At 46.3% G+C, this 16228-nt stretch overlaps 2 protein-coding genes across 7 annotated transcripts in view; one reads left to right on the top strand and one right to left on the bottom strand.

Moving 5' to 3' along the window:
• The window catches only part of mettl3 (methyltransferase like 3), a 23876-nt gene extending 13886 nt beyond the window's left edge, over positions 1-9990 (bottom strand). The window contains exons 1-12 of one of the 3 annotated variants that reach the window (XM_061668601.1): positions 9972-9990; positions 8846-8969; positions 6823-7022; positions 6294-6743; positions 5201-5376; positions 4910-5123; positions 4657-4844; positions 845-883; positions 668-776; positions 534-599; positions 348-460; positions 140-270 (exon numbers count right to left, since the gene is read on the bottom strand). In XM_061668601.1, coding sequence (XP_061524585.1) covers positions 144-270; positions 348-460; positions 534-599; positions 668-776; positions 845-883; positions 4657-4844; positions 4910-5123; positions 5201-5376; positions 6294-6743; positions 6823-7022; positions 8846-8963 — 1800 coding nt within the window. In that variant the 5' untranslated portion in view covers positions 8964-8969; positions 9972-9990 and the 3' untranslated portion in view covers positions 140-143. Of the gene's footprint in view, positions 1-139; positions 271-347; positions 461-533; positions 600-667; positions 777-844; positions 884-4656; positions 4845-4909; positions 5124-5200; positions 5377-6293; positions 6744-6822; positions 7023-8845; positions 9262-9971 lie in introns of those variants that run through there. The other 2 variants (XM_061668600.1, XM_061668603.1) reach the window with 2 other exon arrangements.
• Positions 9292-13535, top strand: ttc5 (tetratricopeptide repeat domain 5). Of its 4 annotated transcripts, none has more exons than XM_061668612.1 (9): positions 9292-9531; positions 9810-9942; positions 10014-10225; positions 10298-10448; positions 10530-10621; positions 10702-10905; positions 12692-12906; positions 12974-13118; positions 13198-13535. In XM_061668612.1, the coding sequence occupies exons 1-9, from the start codon at positions 9490-9492 to the stop codon at positions 13315-13317; spliced, it is 1314 nt and encodes a 437-aa protein (XP_061524596.1). In that variant the 5' UTR covers positions 9292-9489; the 3' UTR covers positions 13318-13535. The 4 variants fall into 4 exon arrangements, with proteins under 4 accessions (XP_061524596.1, XP_061524597.1, XP_061524598.1 ...); XM_061668613.1 differs by having other exon boundaries at positions 12679-12906; positions 12974-13113; XM_061668614.1 differs by having other exon boundaries at positions 12679-12906; positions 13198-13288.
• The last annotated feature ends 2693 nt before the right edge of the window (positions 13536-16228 follow it).

Genomic DNA, 16228 nt, shown 5'->3' with positions numbered 1-16228 from the left:
AACACATCACTACACATTTTAGTCAAACAGAACCATGACTTACAGTAAGTACAAAACAAAGATGGCTTGTAGAGTATGAAGAAGACCTGATCGCAGCCACGACCCTTTGGGTCCTTCCGGAAGAGGGACTGTCACCCACCTCGTCAATTATGTGGCGTCTGCATGTTCTTGGGCTTGGAGATGACGCCATCCGGGTAGCGTTCCTTGAAGCGGGCCACAACGTCTGGATCCAGGAGATGAATCCCATCCAGCTGATTACCGAGTGTGACCCTGGGAAGAAGTTGAACTGTGCGTAATAACGGCGGGCGCACACGGAGCACCGGATGCTTTGTAACGCTGCAACGTACCAATTAGGCTGGACGTTGTGCGGTCGACCGAACAGCTCGATCTTCCTGGTGCCCGGCGAGAGCCTCTCGATCATTCCGTAGATCTCGTCCGGTTTGTGACTGGTGGAACGCACCTGAGGGGGAGCACAGTTACAATGCGGCTTTCGCAGGCCGGCCTGGGTCATGTGTGTGCTGTCACCCCGTTACCTCGGCAACGATGACGTCGCAATCCAAACCTCTGTTGAATCCCTGAGGGTTTCCTTTCACGCCCACCTGGACACAGACACGTTTGAAATACGGACACTCTGGCTGAGACCGACCAATGACATATGCCAACAGACCAGACAGTGCTCCTTCCCGTGGTTCAGCCAATGTCCTGTTCTTCCTGTGCGGATGATTCTCTGAAGCTGGTTGGTCTTCACCCAGATGATTTCATCAATACGCTCATAGCTGACACATGAGGAGTTCGGTCACATGCTTCGTGAAGCCACGGAAGACGTCGCGGCAGAGCCACTTACCCCCACAGACTGAGACACTCCCTCCCCAACTCCATTGCCCTGGAAGAAATTAGGGGGGAAAAAACAACAGCAAAGACAACAACATTTTTTTAATTACATTTTGAGAAAAAAATAAAATAAATCCTGCATATAAAATTCGGAGGCCGCCGCCGATACTGTGTCTAGAAGCATGCGTGTCAGACTTCCTGGCCCGCGGATCCATCTGATAAATACTGAAGTAGGGATGCACCGATACTGCTTTTTTTGAGGCCGAGTATGAGTACAGGGCCTTACATTTGATACGTCCTGCAATTTGGATGAACATACGTTTGAGTTCAACCAAATATTGTTCAAAAACACAAACTTTTCAGTTAAACATGGCATTAGTTTCACTCCAATATAACCTTTTTTTAGGGTAACAACTTGTCATTGTGGACATTTGAACTTCCAGCTGCATGTTTTCCAACAATCTTGCCAAACATTCATTCATTCCTTCATTTTCCATACCGCTTATCCTCAAGCGGGTCGCGGACATGCCGGAGCCTATCCCAGCTATCTTCGGGCGAGAGGCGGGGTACACCCTGAGCTGGTCGCCAGCCAATCGCAGGACACATAGAAACAAACAACCATTGGCGCTTACATTCACACCTACGGACAATTTACCTACCAGGCATGTTTTTGGGATGTGGGAGGAAACCGGAGTACCCGGAGAAAGCCCACGCAGGCAACGGGGAGAACATGCAAACAAACTCCACACAGGCGAGGCCGGATTTGAAGCCACAACCTCACAACTGTGAGGCAGATGTGCTAACCAGTCGCCCACCGTGCCGCCGGGAACAAATTGTCATTGTGGACATTTTAACATCCAACTGCATGTTTTTCTAACAATCTTGCCAAACATTTCATTTAAATGTAGTTTGTAATGCAAGGCACAGTTCAAAAATAGGAGACGAAGGGTGGATCCAAAGTTGAAATATGGATGCCATGTTACCTCAGTGTGTTCACTCCAAAAAGGAATACAAGAATGCTTTTTGAGAATACCACAAGGTAGAAAATGAAAATGACAGGACAACTGAAAGCGATACTTTCTCAAACCATCACTTGGTTGTCTTTACAGTGCCGTGAAAAAGTACCGGCCCCTTTCTCAAATTCTTACATTTTTGCATAGTTTCCCCACTTTAATGGTGGAGATCATCAAACAAATGTAAATAGACAAATAAAACCCAAGTGAACTTAAAATGCGGTTTTAAATGGTGATTTCATTTATTAAGGAAAATAAACTATTGGAAGTTACCTGGACCTGTGTGAAAAAGTAATAGCCCCCTAAACCTCAGAACTGGTTGGGCCATCCTCAGCAGCAACAACTGAAATCCCACATTTTCTAAAACTGGCAGTGAGTCTTTCACATTAGTGTGGAGATATTTTGGCCTTCGCAAAAACGGAGGGTTTTCGAGCACAAACGGCCTTTTTAAGGTTATGCCACGAACCATTTCAATCAGTTTCAAGTCGGGACTTTGACTAGGCCACTCCAAAACCTTCATTTTGTTTTTTTAAGCCATTCAGAAGTTGACTTGCTGGTGTGTTTTGCATCGTTGTCCTCTTACAGAACTCAAGTTCGTTTCAGCTTGAGGTCACGATCAGATGGCTGCCCATTCTCCTTCAGGATTTTCTGCTAAAGAGCAGAATCTATGGTTCCATCAATCACAGCAAGTTGTCCAGGTCCTGAAGGCGCTATGCTGTGCTACATTTACGGCAGATTTAACGAGACACGCAGTTTCCAAAAAACTCAACTTTCATCTAGTCAGTCCATATAATATTCTGCCAAACGTCTTGGGAATCATACAGGGCCCGGTTGTTCAAAATTCGGTTATTTTAACCGCCGGTTAACCCCTAACCACCGGTTAAATTCTTTACCCGCCGTTAGCTAACCGACCGTTAAATATGCGTTGTTCCACACATGGTTAGTCAAGTCGTTAGTTAACGGCACAGTCAAAGTTAACCGTGTGGTTGACGTCACTGGTCACCGCCAATATATCCCACGAGTCCTCATTTTGTTGACTACCGGTTCAGTGAAAAAACTGTTGTGAGCAGACCCGGGCCATTTCGCACAAATGTTGGTCAACTTTCCTGGAAGATTAAACAACCATAAACCTATTATTGTTTTGTACACTGTAACATAGTCTCCAGGAACAATGATGGCGTGTCTATCGTGATCATAGGTCTCATATTGAAATGAAATTCACTGAATTTATCGGTAATATTAATGTTCCAAACATGTACAGCTCTCTGTTTTGTACTTAAGATTGAATACAGCGAAGGGGCATCACCTCCAATTACTAGAGATTTGATAGACAATTCATTGATTTTATGGTTCATATCAAGCAATAATTATTATACCCCATGTTGAATTTTGATAAGGATGGTTTGAAAAAACAAACAAACAAAATGAACTCATCTCTTTTATCATTGTTATACTGAATGCCAGTTTAGGTTTCATTGTTTATTTATATTTTGAAATATGATAATCAAGATAAACACTAATGACTTTGACATTTATTTCTATAAAATGCATCATCGTTGCCATGTGTCTTTGAACGCACTTTCAATGGTATTCAATGATCCAGTGAACAGAGAACATCAGCAATAGCTACAGCAGATGCTTCACATGGATGACTGAATATGATCCTGTCAATATCGCTGACTGAAAAACGTCATTGACTTCATTGTGGGACAGAATCAACTATTCGTAATAAATCCATGAGCTCATTCTTTTGGCTTGTTATATCTATTTTAACCTATATTATTATATCTAATTGAATCCAATTTAGGCTGTTATTCAAGTTACCGTGGACAAGGAAAATATAGACATTTTCACGTGTGCTTCATACAGACGCAATTATTGATTTCCAATATTTCCTTTTGACTTCATTATGTAAGATCGTTCAAATGTTGTCCTGAGTTCCTTTGTGGCCACCTGGATGAGTGAGTCATTGCTCTTCTCTTGGGGTAATCTTTGTTGGCCGGCCACTACTGATAGATGTCAATTACTTTATTTCTCAACTGTTTTGGAATTTCTTTGGTCCGTGTCGTTTTGTTGCACCTTTTTTAGATGTTTTGTCCGACTTGATTTTGTCGGTACACATTCTGTTTAAATGATTTCTTGATTTAACAGGTCCGGAGGTAATCAGGCTTGGGTGTGCTTCGTGACAATTCACCAAAAAGTGTGGTTAGCCACAATTAATTCATTCATTTAACAAGGGGGGTAATTGCTTTTTCACACAGGGCCAGGTAACATTGAATTTTTTTCCCTTAATAAATGAAATCACCATTTAAAAACATTTTAAATTCACTTGGGTTGTATTTGTCTGATATTTACATTTGTTTGATGACCTTAAACAAAGTGGGGAAACTGTGCAAAAATGAAAGAATTTGAGAAGGGGGCCAATACTTTTTCCCGGCACTGTCTTCTGTATCCTGCGCCACGCTGACGGGACTCAAAGCTCGGGGCTCGACGCACGGCCGGCTCCGTCAGTTTTCACACCCTCCCTGAAGAAAACCCACCCCCCCTTTTTTTTTTCTTTTTTTTTTTTAAATCCAGGATTGGGATTGGCCGTGTTTGGGCAGAGCAGCAGCATGTACTGCGACACCACCAGCACATTTTTAGTATGTGATTCAAGTAAAAGAACAATAAAATGTAAGTAAATTCTTGACAGAAAAGGTGCTCGTTTGAGCCAATGGGAGACTAAGCAGAAGCATGCATGCCAATGATCAGAATGTTACCGCCTGTGCCTCAATACTTGAGCCAGGAAAAAGACGGCGGGTGCTGCGGTTACCTGCCGGTGACCCAGAGGAAGAGGAAGCCGTCGTCCTGCAGGACGGGAATGTTGAGCTTCCTCATCTCGTCGTCCGTCAGCGTGCCGTAGGGCAGCTCCATGTGGATGTCCCAGGGCGGGTCGGCCATCACCACGGCAAACTTTCCCAGGATGGACACGTCCAAGTAGCGGATGTCGCAACAGATCCACTGCCCATCCAAACCACAACATCAGCTTTCTGGTCCGCACCTGTTAGCGGCGCGCTCTTCCTCACCTGAGAGGGGAAGAGTTTGCCCACATTGCTGTCGGCGTCCCCGTCGTGCATGCCCAGCTCGGCAGCCTCCGACTGGGTCCCCGCCAGGCTCCCCTCTGCTTCCGGAGGACTGTCGATCTCGTAGTGGACGTACTTGCAGGTGTCCATGTGGAAACACGTGTTGAGGAAGGAGCAGTCGCCCAGGTTCTCGTCCGTGTGATTGTTGATGATGCGGCTGGACACGGACGAAGAGAAGTCAATTCAGAGTCTGCTGCGTCGTCGCGTGTCCGAAAGAAAGCCAAAGCGACGGACCGGAAGTGGAGCTTTGAGCACGGTTGAGGCGTGTCCGCCGAGCGGACGCACTCCTCTTTGGTCCCGTGGTCACAAAACTCCTGCACCTGAGCGCGGCCCCGAGAGCGAAACTTCTCCACGATGGACTGCTCCTTGGCTGTGCTGGCGTTGAGCAGCTCCAAGATTTCTCGGCTCACCTGCAAAAAAACGACGACACGTCACGAGTCACCAGTGGTAGGACGTAACAATGCACACATACTCCCTTACTATACTCGGGTATCTATATTCAATATTTATTTTTCAGAAAACTTTTGACTTTTACCTCACTACATCTGAAAACAGATGTCTGTCAATTCTACTCTTGCTCAAAATAGGCTCGTTACCTTTTTTCAACCTCCGGGATGATGACACGACGCAAAACAAGACGTAAATTGACAGAGGGAAAAGTGAACCGCACTCGAGAGCTTGATCGATTGAGATCTTGAGGTGAGGACAGCAGCGACACGGACGAATGAGAGCCAGACAGCGTTAACAACCATGACACAACACGTTCCATCTACGAGAATAGTTTCATGTTGCCAGGTACAAGAACGTTTGGCGGCAAATGCGTAGTGTTTTGTGCCAGCCTACAAATCACAAGCTTCTTCTCCATCTAATCTGGAAAAAACACAGATGTAATGTGCATTTTTTCCATTGTTATCATGAGCTAATTTTGCATTTTTTTGTTACAGAGTTGACAAGGTTAGCAGAGCTCTGGGAACCCGTAAATTTGCTAGCATAGAAGTCGAGCCAACGCTAGCTAGTGCTGAACAACAGACGACATGTTTTTTTCTTCTTCTCAGTACAAGCACTATGTAAGTTATTAAACAAGTGAAAATATTTTAAGAAAAGTTTTTTTTCTTATTCTGCCAAATGATCAAAAAGTGTATCGTATGCAATGGACAGAAATAATCATTTTGATTTTGGTACATTTTAGAAAGTGGATTTTTTGTCTTCTGTTACACAAATATCTGAACTTAAGTACAGAGTGTGAGCACTGTTACTCCTTGTGGAGGGGACACGTCACGAGTCACCAGGAGTCTGCGCAACTATCCCGTTGGCCGAGTCCACTGACCTTCTTGCTCTGCTGCTCTTTTGTGGACTGCTGGTTAAGGAGGCTTTCGATTTCCATGTCCAAGTGCGAGGACTGGCTTTTACCGCTCCTGCCTTTCTTGTCAGCGCCGCTCCCCGAGGTACACAAGGGCCCCGCTGTCTGCCAAGATGACGCCGGCAAAACAGAGGCGGCGACGGCGGCGGGGCGCGGAGGAGAAGCGGAGCCCTGCAACGAGGGCGAGAAGCTCGGACTTCTCGTGTGCTGGGACTGCTCCTCGGCTTTTCTCTTGACTCCCGTCCGAGGGGCGCCGGCACCCGATCCAATCATTGCCCATAGTTTGGTATGGTCCACCGCTACGACCACTGCCGTACAAGATGAGGATAAAGCCGACTGCCGGACTTCGATGAGCTCCTGAGCGGAGAACTTGAGCAAAAGACTCTGGATGCATCCATGAGCGACGGCCATCTCAGACTGCGAATGAGAACGGAGAAATGAAGGCAACATCCACAAAAGCAAATTCATGACCTTCATGCCATTGTGCTCAACTCACGCCGTTAAATTCTTTTGTGATAGTGAGGGAGTCCTTGGGCAAAGAGAGACTCAGATCGGACAAATAGGCCAGCATCCTCTTCTCCAATTCAGGGTCCGGAGGTTTCGCCGTGACCTCCCGCGTGCCACACGGGGCCGACGTCGCCGACGTCGCCGGGCTGTCGCTCCTGGGTGCGGTAACATCTGCACTCGCGCCAACCTCTGACACACAACAGACATGAATGGAGAGAAAAGTCATCAATAATACATCAGGTATTGACAAAACTGGGAATTTTCAAATAAACCCCCCCCCCCCCCCCCCCCCAATCAGTGTTCTACGCAATATGGATCAATACATGAGCAGAGCACAGAAAGTCATTGATGATAACGCCGGAGGAGCCAAACACCAGCTACTGGTCGACAGGGCAATCACCTAAGACTATAAAACCAGAAGTACCAACCTGTGCGCTGCCTGGATTGACTACGAGAAAGCCTACGACTCAATGCCACACACATGGATACTGGCGTGCCTGGAACTGTACAAGATCAACAGGATCCTAAGAACATTCATCAGAAACTCAATGAGGGTGTGGAAGCCAACTCAAAGCCAGTTGCACAGGTGAATATCAAATGTGGCATAACCCAACATCAGACATCTCAGTTCAGAAGAGCGCAACGCTGGGAACAGCTAAGATCCTGCCAAGAACCCTCAAGCTCTGGTAAACGACCCAAGCTCGAAGGAGATACCGCCCGGTTGGGCGAGAAAAACACACACACACATACATATATACACAGTGGGTACGGAAAGTATTCAGACCGCCTTAAATTTTTCACTCTTTTTTTTATATTGCAGCCATTTGCTAAAATCATTTTTTCCTCATTAATTTACACACAGCACCTCATATTGACAGAAAAAAAACGTAATTGTTGACATTTAAGAGAGGTAAAGAAGAACCCAAAGATCACTGTGGCTGAGCTCCAGAGATGCAGTCGGGAGATGGGAGAAAGTGCGAGAAAGTCACCCATCACTGCAGCGCTCCACCTGTCGAGGCTTTATGGCAGAGTGGCCAGACAGAAGCCTCTCCTCAGTGCAAGACACACGAAAGCCTGCATAGAGTTTGCTTAAAAAAAAAAAAAAAAAACACCTGAAGGACTCCAAGATGGTGAGAAATAAGATTCTCTGGGCTGATGAGACCAATATACAACTTTTTGGCCTAATTCTAAGTGGCATGTGTGGAGAACACCAGGCACTGCTCATCACCTATCCAATACAGTCCCAACAATGAAGCATGGTGGTGGCAGCATCATGGTATGAGGGTGTTTTTCAGCGGCAGGGACAGGGAGACTGGTTGCAATCGAAGGACAGATGAATGCGGTCAAGTATCCTGGACGAAAACCTTCTACAGAGTGCTCAGGACTTCAGACTGGGCCCTAGGTTCACCTTCGAACAAGACAGTGACCCTAAGCACACAGCTAAAATAATGAAGGAGGGGCTTTAGAACAACTCAGTGACTGTTCTTGAATGGCCCAGCCAGAACCCTGACTTACACCCAATCGAGCATCTCTGGAGAGACCTGAAAATGACAGAACTGTAGAGGATCTGCAAGGAGGAATGGCAGAGGATCCCCAAATCCAGGTGTGAAACACTTGTTGCATCATTCCCAAAAGACTCATGGCTGTATGAGCTCAAAAGGGTGCTTCTACTAAGTACTGAGCAAAGGGTCTGAATACTTATGGCTGTGTGATATTTCAGTTTTTCTTTTTTAATAAATCTCCAAGAATTTCAACAATTCCGTTTTTTCTGTCAATATGGTATGTTGTGTGTACATTAATGAAGAAAAAATGAACTTAAATGATTTTAGCAAATGGCTGCAATATAAGAGTGAAAATTGTAAGGGGGTCTGAATACTTTCCGTTCCCACCGTGTGCGCGCGCGCGCGTGTGTGTGTGTATATATATATTTTTTTTATTTATTTATTTATTTATTTTGTAAAAGCCTGAGAGACCCTTTAAGTAAGAAGAAGCAATGTATTGGCGCGTCGTACTACCAGCGGCCAGTTGTGTTGTGTGAGTTGTCGGCTCCTTCCGCCGCCGCTGAAGCCTTTCCCGCAAGGAGTCCAGCTGCTTCTTGTGGGCCTGAATGTTGCTCCACGTGTCCGACATGGTCACCTGGATAAACAAGGGACACAAGTGGTGGAGCAGCAGCCGCAATGTTGGCTAAAAGTCTACAAAAATAAACCCCCAAAAAGAACGTGCGGCGTGTAGATTGCGGATGGCCGCAGTCTGGGTGCACCACAAAATAGTGTCCGAGCAACATCATATTATTCCGGAAGGTTTTCGTTGACTAGTTAATTCGTCACCCTACAATATATACCACTTACCTAAATATGACGTAACCAAGTATGATATTCGAACATATCGTTAAAATGTCATATCGCACAGCCGTCCTTTAATAACCTGAACAAGACTTGATGACGCTGTTCCCTGTCGGAATCATTTGGCGTACGGACCAGCCTCACTTCCGCTACTGCCGATATCAAAAGACCGGACAACATTTGCACACATTTTTCCCCCCCACAAGGAAATGAGTCGTTTTCATCTTCATCCGAAGTGCAGAGTATTGGTTTTAATGCTCACGCCGTAACGCTTTTTGAGAAGATTGACTCTTAGTAGAAGACTGAAGACGACGATGGCGGAGAAACAAAAAAGCAGCGAACTCCAGTTTATAAAGGCAATTCTTGTTGGTTTTTTTTATAAAGCAGGCTTTGATGTCGTGTTGTTTTCTGCCCACACTCCACGCATCATCATCTTCCAAACGCGTGTGTGTGTGTGCGCGCGCGCGCGCGCGTGTGTGTGTGTGCGCGCGCGCGCGCGCGTGTGTGTGAAGTGTAAGTGTAAGCAGCTCAAAAGTCTGCTTGAAAAGGGCTTGACGCACCTTGTTTTTTTGTTTGTTTGTTTCGACATACACACAAGTAATGGCTTGGGTATTTAATCCACTTGCTGTTTCAGGAGCTGGTAGACGAATTGTACAATTACAGAGATTGTTACTTTGAGACTCATGGTGTGGAGGAGGCGCCCAGGAAACAAGAGGACGTCGCACGCGAGTTGGAAAAGGTGCTGAAAAAGCTGCAGGAGAAAGAAGGTAAGGGAGCGAGCGAGCATGTGGCTGACTTTTTTTTGCGTGATGCGCACAACCTTGTAGTTTCCCCTCAGAATGCAACAGGCACAAAGCAGAGTTCCTGCTGCAGAAGGGCAGGTGCCTGAACGTAGCTCCAGATTTCAGCGCCGCCGCGGAGGATTGCCTTTCCCGTGCTGTGAAGCTGGAGCCTGGCCTGGTGCAGGGCTGGAACACTCTGGGAGAGCAGTATTGGAAAAAAGGTGACCTGATGGCTGCCAAGAACTGCTTCACGGGAGCCTTGCAGCAGGTACGCGATGACACGGCGGGAGGAGAAGGCGCGACTTTACCCACCTTTGCTTTTGTCCTCGCCTCCTCTTAGAGCAAGAACAAAGTGTCTCTGCGAAACATGTCCATGGTCTTGAGGCAGCTCCCGGCGGCGGGCGGCGATGCGCACGGCAAGCAGGTTCTGGAGAGCGTGGACATGGCCCGGCAAGCTGTCCAACTGGACGTCACCGACGGGACATCCTGGTGTGAGTCCGCCAAGCGTCAAGTGATCGAAATGGTTTCCGATCCGATTTCTCACTCTAACTGCTCCTTGTGTGCCTTTTCAGATATCCTAGGCAATGCCTACGTATCCCTCTTCTTCTCTTGCGGACAAAAGCCACAATTGTCCACACAGGCTCTAAGTGCCTATGCACAAGCTGTTAGTACACATACACACACACACACACAAAAGCAACAAATGAATCAATCAGTGCTCAAGTGTCGCTCCTGTTTTGCCAGGAAAGAGTGGACAGAGCCGCCGCTTGCTACCCCGAGCTGCACTTCAACCGAGCCACCCTGTTCCAGTACGAGGAAATGTTCGGGTCGGCGCTGGGGGGCTACAGCCGCGCGGCTGCCCTGGACCCCGGCTGGCCGGAGCCTGCGGAGAAGGAAAAGCAGTTGATGGAGTACCTCAATAACGTCACAGAACTCTGCCAGAAAAAGGTGACTGCGCTTGAAACTGCTGCTACAAATCGACAGGCTTGGAATTCTCAAACCTTTTGGGTCCGGGGAGACATTTTTCCAAGGCGCCATTTATAAACCTGAAAGCAATGAAACAGAACTATCACGCGTACCCACCGAAATGGCGTAGGAATTGAAAAGTTGCCTGCTTTCAAGAAGAAGAAAAAAAGTGAGAATAACAAATTTATTTAAAAATAATCGTGTAATGGTTTTTGAAAATAGATGAAAACGTCATTTGTCCAAATACAAAGACGGATTTTGTCGGGGGGGGGAATTGTAATCTTACACACTTATTTTTTTGGTAATATTAGATTGAAAAAGGTCCCCTTCCATCAAAATCCATTTTTTTCAGTTTTTTTGCATACCACAGACCAAGTGACTCTGTGACCGGGTTTTACGTTTGACATCAATGCGGTTTGTAGACTGAATGCAAAAGGCAATGAACAGCACAAAACTACCAAATCAGAATATGACCACTTTTTTGTACTTACAATACGTGACTACATTTATCATTTATGATGTAACACTGGAACAAATGGCAACGTTTCCATTCATTGTCGCGGCAGGTTCAGTTCAAGTGAACGGGAGTGTAGCTGAGCCGAACCTCCGAATATCCCCCCTCTTCCTCTTTTCATTTTCACCCACGCCTCCTTTCAGATCAAGTTCCCGATTAGCGGGCGAACGATCCCGACGCTTGGCGAATTGTGGTTCGCAATGATACGAAGACATCGCTAAGAATGCTTGGCCGCCCCGAGCTTCTGGCAGACACTGTGATATGGACCGATCGGAGCCAAGCTCTTTTCCATATTTCGAATGGGGTAGATGAGCCATCCAATCGGAGGAAAGCTTATTTAATTTACGTCGCATATTCATGTGAAATCCAGCCGTCTCAAATGCTAGGCGAAAAATACCAACTTGAATAGTTTTAAAAGGACATTTTGGGCGTTTCCAACCCAAATTATCTTGCAAACCGATAAAAGGACATCAAAGATTGGGGGGTTGGAAGGGGACCTTTCAAGTCAAAGTGTAACAAGGGAAGAAAGTCGTATTTTAATGAGTGAATTTCAAAAATAGGACTTCATTCTCATAATATTATGCCTTTGGTTCTGTCAAACAGGATTATATGAGAAAAAAAAAGTACAGTATTATTTGCCTTTTGTTCTTAAAAAAAACTCTTTGCAGATATATATGTATGTGATGATCCTTCATGATCATATCCCAGTTTTTAATCTGGTATATGCGCAACCTAATTCAGCATTCAGCAAAGCGGGTTAAGCACTTCCTCCTCCCTCGGGTGAATGGCAAAGAGGTCTCCGTGACAAAGCATCCTTGGGAGCTTTAAATGTCTCCGTCTTTTTTGAAGACAGAATTATACCACAGAGCCTCCAAAAATGACAGTAGCCAGCGTTGAGGCTTTATATATCATATTTGTATAAAGAAATGACATACATGTATTTAACTTTTGTCTGAAGACACCAGCCATAAGGAAAAACTTTCAGCAAATTTGCCTTCAATCTATCGTGTCATCAACCTGTTGTGTTGCTAGTTATTGGGGCATACACAGGAAGTCCGTTAACTGGCTTTCCAGGTTAGGTCACGTGACATTCCGCATTTAGCTTAGACCTCTTGGTTTAGTCACCGCGATACCGGGCAGGCAGTTAATATTGCGAATGACCCCAAAGCCGTATGTTAGCCGAAGTGAAAGGCTGCGAGAGGTTTGAGGATTATTTGAGATTTGTGAAACATTGCCGCAAGAGCGTGTTCGCAGGGGAAGGTGAAGGCCCGGCGTTTGCGCAGCATGCTCTCCGGCCTGACCGCGTCGTCTTTGGGCCCGTGTTCCTCTCCCGACTTCTGCTCGTGGACGGGCCGCGTGGGAGGCCTGGAGCCGCGGCCGTCGAGCTCGCTGGCGCACGGCCTCAACGGCGGAGCGGCCGCCCTGGGGAAGGTGGTGTTCAGCCTGGCGTCCCGGGGCCGCATGGCCTTGTAAGTAGGGGCCGCGCGTCTCTCCTCGTCGTGGTCGCGTCGGACACGCCGTCTGTTTGCTCTCTAGTACGTTCGGCATGGTGGACGGCGAGGAGACGTGCGTGGCGGTGATGGTGTACAACACGGCCGACAGCTGGGGCGTCCTCATCGGAGACACCGTGGTCGTTCCGGAGCCTCGGGTCAAATGTCACAGTATCGCACACAAAGGCACGGTGAGTGTTCAATTGGATCCGTTGCGGACCGCTCCCACGCGGCTGACGCTCGTTGGATTTTTGTTCTCCCCCACCCCAGTCGTTTGACTTCAGGAGCATCCGCGTGGACTCTCCTCTGTGCCTCGTCGTCAACGGAAGGCCACAGAATGCTCAGAGTGTGATGGTCACCTCTGTCAGCTACAAGCCTCAGAGTGAATGAGGACAGAATGGAACGGACCCGTTTCCGTCGTCGTCTTGTACATAGTGCCCAGCAGTCACGACACTTTCTTTTATTTATTTGAGCGTATGATGCCAGTGTTCTCAAGTCATCAACTATGAATGGTTGCAAAATAAAGTTGAACTTGCCACGCTGCTATCAATGGTGGTTGAACTGTTTGGAGGTTTATGTCGATCAAATAAATCCTGTTTTTTTTAGTAGCTTTTACTTTGCTATGACTCGTCTGTGAACCATAAATGTTTCATCGCAGTAATAGGTATGCACAATAAATCAGTCTGAAGATCACAAGTCAAGGATAGTAGTTTGTTCAAGCTACTCTATATAAAAGGGGTTTGGTAACAAAGGCTTGTAATATTTGTTACACCACAATTTGAAATTTTGGAATAGATTTTAGCAATCATGGGAAGTTAACACGATTTGATTTGGTGGCGCGACTTGAGTTTGACAGCTGTGAAAGTTCACTTCGGGGCCATATTCTCCCATGGGTTTTAAGCAAAAATAAAAAATGCTTTTCTGTTTTGTTCCTGGAGTGTTCAGGGCTTCCCACTATTACATCAACTACAATAATTGTAATGGAACAACAGTGAACTAGAGACTTCATCTTTTGGGTTGTTTTTTTTCCTATGCTGGTCCTTCAAAATATGTCTAAAATTGGGGATCGCTTTTTTTTATTGCTGGTCCTCCAAACAGTCATACAAGTCGTAGGCACAGTATTCGGATTAAATGAAAGTGATTTATCTCATACAGAATTAAAACATGCCGTCCTTCACAGCTGAAGTGTCGGTAGCCGGAGAGGACCTGAATATGCACGTCCGTTGGTGTAAGGTATTTGGAAATTGAAAGTGTGCTTGATCTTAATCGCGGATGTAACCGACATTCTCAAGTCTGGGGAAAACCGTGATTTGAAGCCAGCCTCCCCTGTCAGTGAATCTCGCCTCTCGTGTGTGCACGGTGGGCACATCAGAAGTCATTGACGGAAAAAGTGCACAAGTCCAGGTCCACGACAAAAGGACTTCATGCACAGATGGGAGAATATGAATATCGCCCTTAGTCCCAATACGGCCACTTCAGCTGTGTGGCCTCTTCACACACACACAATCCCTTGGCCACCACATAACACGACTCCCAAAGAGTTGGGGATATCAGGCTTTGGGGTGAAATTTTAGGATGAACCAAAAATGCACTACACCCTTATCAGGTGAACCTTTGAATGGACGTGTCCAAGCGTTAGACGTCACAGTATTTTTGCACGTGCTGTTCCTGAACGGCAGAATTCAAAAAAACGTTCGATCCACAAACGGACCGATAGATGTCCGACTTCAGCTTCGATTGCTATTGAAAGTCGTCTTCATCATGCTGTTCACAATTTGACATCAACAGGTTGCAATTGAGAGACTGGAAGAGTCACAAATCCTCCTTGGAAATGTTCAGGCATTGAACACCGGTTGTGAATTTTGCCCTTCGTTCAGATCATTGGTGTCCGACAGCAAGTTGTGCAAAAAAGATTAAACAGTTGGACGTTTTACAAAGGTTCACTCGGAACGGCGATCGTACATTTTAGGTTCATCTGAAATTTGACCTGAAAGCCACCTATCCCGAAGCGTTTGGAAATATACGCAGATTCACCCATTCACGGATTTGTTTTCACTTTTTTTGCCGAACCCAAAACACTTATTGGCGGTTTATCGCCGCTTATTCAAGAATGTTGTGGGAGAGCCCGGACACCGCAGGAAAATAATATATATATATATATATATTATTATATACTATCTCTAAGGGAGATAGTATATAATTTTTTGTTTTGAAATCAGAATCAGAATCAGAATCATCTGTATTCGGACTGTATATGTCCGAAAAACACACAAGGAATTTGCCTCCGGTCGTCGGAGCCGCTCGAGTACGACAACAGACGGTCAATTGACGGACAACACTTTGGAGACACACAAAAAAACAGTCACTGAGCAATAAAGGGTTAATAGCAATGCAGTTATAACGGGTGTCAATTATTCCCAGATTTTGTGGCCCGGCCCCTATCCCCCGCGAATAGTGGGGGCCCGCTGTACACTAGCGTGTGCATCTTTCGAGCGGGCCTCCACCTGTTTCATGATTCCGCCCGTTCATACTGGGGTGGGAGATGGAGAGAAGAGCCGACAAACCTTTTCGAAAAACAGGATCACGCCGTCTTCCGCCTGAACGTTTCGGGAGGCAGGGACTCCTGTTCCTGAGCTGCTCAGACGCGTCGTCCGCCACCTAGAAGCAATCGAATCCAGCCTTTCATCACCGATCAACAAGCCAGTGCAGCCGATTTGATATCGAAACGCATCTTGCTTTTACTCCCGTTCTTCCGGGAGGCAATGACGATCCTTCTCTCGTGGCAGAGCGCTCGTCCTCGTTAAGTTCGATGACAGCAAATCTCTGTGGTAGAAAGCCAGCACGTATACAGTATACTCTATATTTCAAAGGATATACAAATCAAAGGACTGGGGGCGACGCATAATGTTGTGCTCGGCGAGCATACAAGAACATTGGTGTTGATGGCCAAAGAGAAGAATTAAGAAAGAATAAAATAAAGTCTTTCATGGAAGATTTGAATGTTGTGTTCTCAGTTTGTACCAATGTTTCAGAGATCATCTGGTTCGTTTTTTCCAAATCAGTGAAATGTTTTTCGGCCACTCGATCATGAATGTTCGACCAAGTTTGGGCGAGCAGAGCAAAGTGGGATGCTGAGACCGAGGATCTCGGACGGCTCTCCCTTGACCTCGGACCAAAACTGTTGCACCGGGGGACAGTACGCCAAAGTGCAACGGGGGTGAATATCGTTGATGGAACGCTCACTTTGAGCACCGTTTATTCCAAATGTTGACTTGGCAGCTGAGGCGCAGGTTCCAAGTGG

This window comes from Phycodurus eques, chromosome 23 (assembly GCF_024500275.1).
Source record: "Phycodurus eques isolate BA_2022a chromosome 23, UOR_Pequ_1.1, whole genome shotgun sequence".
Classification (NCBI taxonomy): domain Eukaryota; kingdom Metazoa; phylum Chordata; class Actinopteri; order Syngnathiformes; family Syngnathidae; genus Phycodurus; species Phycodurus eques.
The sequence above is the reverse complement of the archived record's forward strand: the minus strand, read 5'-3'. Positions and strand labels throughout refer to the sequence as shown.